This window comes from Scomber japonicus, chromosome 15 (assembly GCF_027409825.1).
Source record: "Scomber japonicus isolate fScoJap1 chromosome 15, fScoJap1.pri, whole genome shotgun sequence".
Classification (NCBI taxonomy): Eukaryota; Metazoa; Chordata; class Actinopteri; order Scombriformes; family Scombridae; genus Scomber; species Scomber japonicus.
In genome coordinates this window covers 460,036-464,886 of record NC_070592.1, presented here as the reverse complement: position 1 = coordinate 464,886, position 4,851 = coordinate 460,036, and the positions used below count along the sequence as shown (strand labels likewise).

Genomic DNA, 4,851 nt, shown 5'->3' with positions numbered 1-4,851 from the left:
CCTTAACATCACTATACCACCTTAACATCACCTTAACACCACCGTACCACCTTAACATCACTATACCACCTTAACACCACTATACCACCTTAACATCACTATACCACCTTAATACCACCATACCACCTTAACATCACTATACCGCCATGACATCACATGACCATCTTAACACCACCTTAACATCACCATACCACCTTAACACCACTATACCACCTTAACACCGAGAGGGTAACGACTGCAGCCTGCTGGATGTTCAACCCCTCCCATAATCTACATCTATAAATTCTGCCCAAGTTGCTCCAACCCCTCCCATCTTTCCTACCGGCTAAAACACAGGAGAGAAGACACAGAGGAGACAACCTTAACACCACCTACCACCTTAACACCACCTACCACCTTAACACCACTATACCACCTTAACACCACCATACCACCTTAACACCACCGTACCACCTTAACACCACCGTACCACCTTAACAACACCTACCACCTTAACACCACCTACCACCTTAACACCACCGTACCACCTTAACACCTCCTACCACCTTAACACCACCATACCACCTTAACACCACCTACCACCTTAACACCACCGTACCACCTTAACAACACCTACCACCTTAACACCTCCTACCACCTTAACACCACCATACCACCTTAACACCACCTACCACCTTAACAACACCTACCACCTTAACACCACCTACCACCTTAACACCACCGTACCACCTTAACACCACCTACCACCTTAACACCACCTACCACCTTAACACCACCGTACCACCTTAACACCACCTACCACCACCGTACCACCTTAACATTACTATACCACCTTAACACAGAGAGGGTAACGACTGTGGCCTGCTGGATGTCCAACCCCTCCCATAATCTACATCTATAAATTCTGCCCAAGTTGCTCCAACCCCTCCCATCTTTCCTGCCGGCTAAAACACAGGAGAGAAGACACAGAGGAGACAACCTTAACACCACCTACCACCTTAACACCACCTACCACCTTAACACCACTATACCACCTTAACACCACCTTAACACCACCTACCACCTTAACACCACCTACCACCTTAACACCACCGTACCACCTTAACACCACTGTAGCACCTTAATACCACCTTAACACCACCGTACCACCTTAACACCACCGTACCACCTTAACACCACCATAACACCTTAACACCACCGTACCACCTTAACACCACCTACCACCACCGTACCACCTTAACACCACCTTAACACCTTAACACCACCTTAACACCACCTACCACCACCGTACCACCTTAACACCTTAACACCACCATATTCAACTCAACTCAACTTTATTTATAAAGCACTTTAAAACAACCACAGCTGAAACAAAGTGCTGTACATAAATAGATAAAACAACACATACCACCTTAACACCACCTTAACACCACATTACCACCTTAACACTGTTAGATATTAATATGAACAGTGGAACATTTTATACCAAATCAACAGAAATATTAATCCGTTAGTTTGACGTTAACGGTGCTGAGTGACGATCAGCTGATCATCAGCTTTAATGACATCATGCAGCGAGGAGACACTCTGCAGCCTCATGCTTCATTCTTATTCAACACACACACCTGACACACACACACACACACACACACACTGCAGACGTGTGTGTGTGTGTGTGTGTGACCTTTAAAGTGAGGTATCGTGTGTGTTACCAGTATTTTTGGTGGCGAAGCGGAAAAGTCAAACTTGACAAGGTTTCTCCTTTTTCCTCTCACACACACACACACACACACACACACATACACACACACACACACACACACACACACACACACACACCATTTCTAACATTCTCTCTCTCCTTCATCCTGCTGTCATTCCTGTCCTCGCTCACCCTTATTGCTGTCTGTGTGAATACCAATGTTCAGAAAGAGTGGGCGAGAGAGCAGTGCACAGACAGAGAGAGACAGAGAGAGAGAGAGAGAGAGAGAGAGAGAGAGAGAGAGAGAGAGAGAGAGAGACAGAGAGAGAGAGAGAGAGAGAGAGAGACAGAGAGAGAGAGAGAGAGAGAGACAGAGAGAGAGAGAGACAGAGAGAGAGAGAGAGAGAGAGAGAGAGAGAGAGGTCAGTGATGATGATGAAGGTCCGTCCCACTACCAGTGATGTGATATTATTATATATAATCTATATTAGAGTGAAACTTGTTCTAAGTCTGTGTTTAAAGCAGCTTCAGATCAGATTCATCATAAATCATAAATCATGACATCACACATGATCACATGATCACATGACTGCAGCAGTAATATAATCTCCTGTTGTGTGTTCCAGGCGTTCGTCGTGTGCCGGAGCTGGATCAGCGCTCCGCGGCTAACGTTCACTACACGCTGCTGCTGGCCTGCGTGCTGGTGGCCTTCCTCCTGGGAGCCTTCCTGTCCGGCTTCCTGGTGTCGTGTTACTGCAGCCGCAGCGCCGCCCAGCGAGCTACGAGGCTCAGCAAAGACCCGGAAGCCTCGCTGCCTCACGCCTTGTCCCTCAGATCCCTCGCCAAGCTCAACGGACTGCTGGACGGACAGCAGAAGGTAGGAGGACCAGTCAGGGAAGGGTCTAAAGGTTCTCCAGGTTCTTTCATCAAGAACTCTAAATGAATCCTCTCTCCTTTATTCACTTCATCCTCTCTTTCATTATCAAGTCTTTTATTTTTCAAGTTTTGCACGAGTGAGAAAGAACAACAAGAGGTCTGAGACGAGACACAGCTCGATCAATAAAAGAAGAAAAACTAAATCACAAGTTCAGTTCAGAGTTCAGATTGTCTCTAAAGAACAAAAGGTTTCTGTTACTGAAGATCTAAATGATTATAATCCATTTATGGCAGCATCCCTCTCCTTCTGGAGCTGAAGAGTGAAAGTCATCTTCTCCTTTAGGGGGATAGAGTTTATATGTTGATGGTTCTGTTAGTTATGTGTAATAATGGATTCATGTCTGTGTGGATTCAGCATCATGCAGCAGACCGTCTTCATGTCTCTTCCTGTTTTGTCTTCAGGAGGACAAACTGGACGTCTCCACTCCTCAGATGTACAGTTCCTTCATCCCAAACGGCCTGGCGGAGCTCCAAAGCCCTGGACCCCAGGGCCCGGTGCTGGGGGACCGAGACCTCAGCCTGTCCCAGGTAGCTGTCTGTACAAAAATATAATATCAGTATGTTTAATGTGAAATCAGTTCCTCATCCTCAGTTCTTCTACATTCTTGAGGTGTATTCTGCAGTTGCTCCTTTAAAAAGACGATTATAGATTTTCTTTGAAATCAAACTCAAGTATTTGGAGTTCTTAGTGATGAATCTTTGTGTGTCTCATCAGTCTCTGTCCCAGGCGGACGGCGAGCTGTCCGGTCTGCCGACGCCGGACTCCACACCGGAGCTCCCCATCAAGAACATGAAGGCTCTGCAGCAGCATCAGTACGAGAAGAACCAGAACTGCAACAACGGCAAAGACAACCACCCGAAACCTGCTCCCAGCTGCTCCGGGTCCGGTCTGGGCTTCGTGGCCGTCGTCGGCAACTCCGTGACCCAGCAGCTGTTCCCCTTCTCTCATCACCATGGCAACAGTCTGAGCAACGGACTGGCCCACGGAGCGGGCGCGTCTTCATCCTCCCTGCACCTCCTGGAGGAGAGGAAGATCTCCGGTGATGAGCGGTCATCAGGAGGAGGAGGAGTTCCCCACCACCAGTCCCAGCAGTCTCTGCCTCAGTCGGTGGTTGACGTGTCGGCGCTGGACGAGCTGCTCAAACACATCCACGAGGTCAGCGCGTCGGGAACCGGAGGCATCAAGGTCCTGACCTCCTCCTCCTCCTCCTCCGTGTTCCCCGGGCCGTCCTCGTCCTCTGGAGGACATCACCACGGTCACCATCACACACATCATCACAGTCACCATGGGCAGACCCGCACCCACCACTACAACCACAGCCATCACCATAGCAACCACCACAGCAGCAGCGGCGGCGGTGGTCACCATCACCAGCAGCAGATCCCTGAGACAGAATCGTCTCCGTACTACAGCACCTCCACGCTGCCGCGGGACGGCCTCCCCAAACGCCTCGACGCACCTGCTCAAACCTCTAGCTCCTCCTCCGCCTCCTCCTCTTCGTCCTCCTCCAACAACCCCACCTCCTCTACCTCCATCCCCTCCTCCTCCTCCTCCTCTTCCTCCACTCCACTCCAGCAGCAGGTGATTCCAGAGCGGCCCGGTCAGAGCGCCGCCTCCGTCACCCGCCACCATTCGCAGCGCCAATCCCTCATCAAGATGGGCAGCGGAGGCGGCGCAGTGCCGCGTCACCACAGCTTCAACCAGCGGGGGGCGCCACACGCACACTTCCTCGCCAGGATGAACACCAACAGCAGCAGCAACGGGCCGCCGGCCGCCAGCAGCAGCGAGAGCCGGCGGCCGCTGACCGGCAGCAGCTGCCTGACGCGGCAGCACAGTTACAGCGAAGGACCGCACGTTCAACGCGCCGCCATCGTCCGGCGGACGGCGTCGCTCAAACCTCAAGTTCCGCCAAAGCCGCTGTTCCTTCCGAACTCAGCCACGTCACCGGTAGCAGAGCAGGGAAAGTACAAATACTGAGGATTGAAAGCTGCCGGAGACTTTCAGCTTCTGTCCGGTTGTTTCCTGCTGCTGAGAGGACGCCGTCGCTGACCTCTGACCTCTGAGTCAGAGCACTGCAGCTGCTGAACGAGGCGTCGACACGAACTGATGTCAGACTCTCAGAGCTCAGACCAGTCGGAGGAACTCTCATAACGTCCCGACCGTGAGTCTGCTGAGTCAGAGCTCAGAGGGAAACTCTCCTGTCCGGACGCAG

General features: G+C 51.2%; 1 protein-coding gene across 1 annotated transcript in view; it reads left to right on the top strand.

Moving 5' to 3' along the window:
• LOC128374472 (semaphorin-6D-like) overlaps positions 1 to 4,635 on the top strand; it is a 44,877-nt gene extending 40,242 nt beyond the window's left edge. The window contains exons 19-21 of the mRNA XM_053334753.1: positions 2,329 to 2,579; positions 3,041 to 3,166; positions 3,354 to 4,635. Coding sequence (XP_053190728.1) covers positions 2,329 to 2,579; positions 3,041 to 3,166; positions 3,354 to 4,616 — 1,640 coding nt within the window. The 3' untranslated portion in view covers positions 4,617 to 4,635. The remainder of the gene's footprint in view (positions 1 to 2,328; positions 2,580 to 3,040; positions 3,167 to 3,353) is intronic.
• The last annotated feature ends 216 nt before the right edge of the window (positions 4,636 to 4,851 follow it).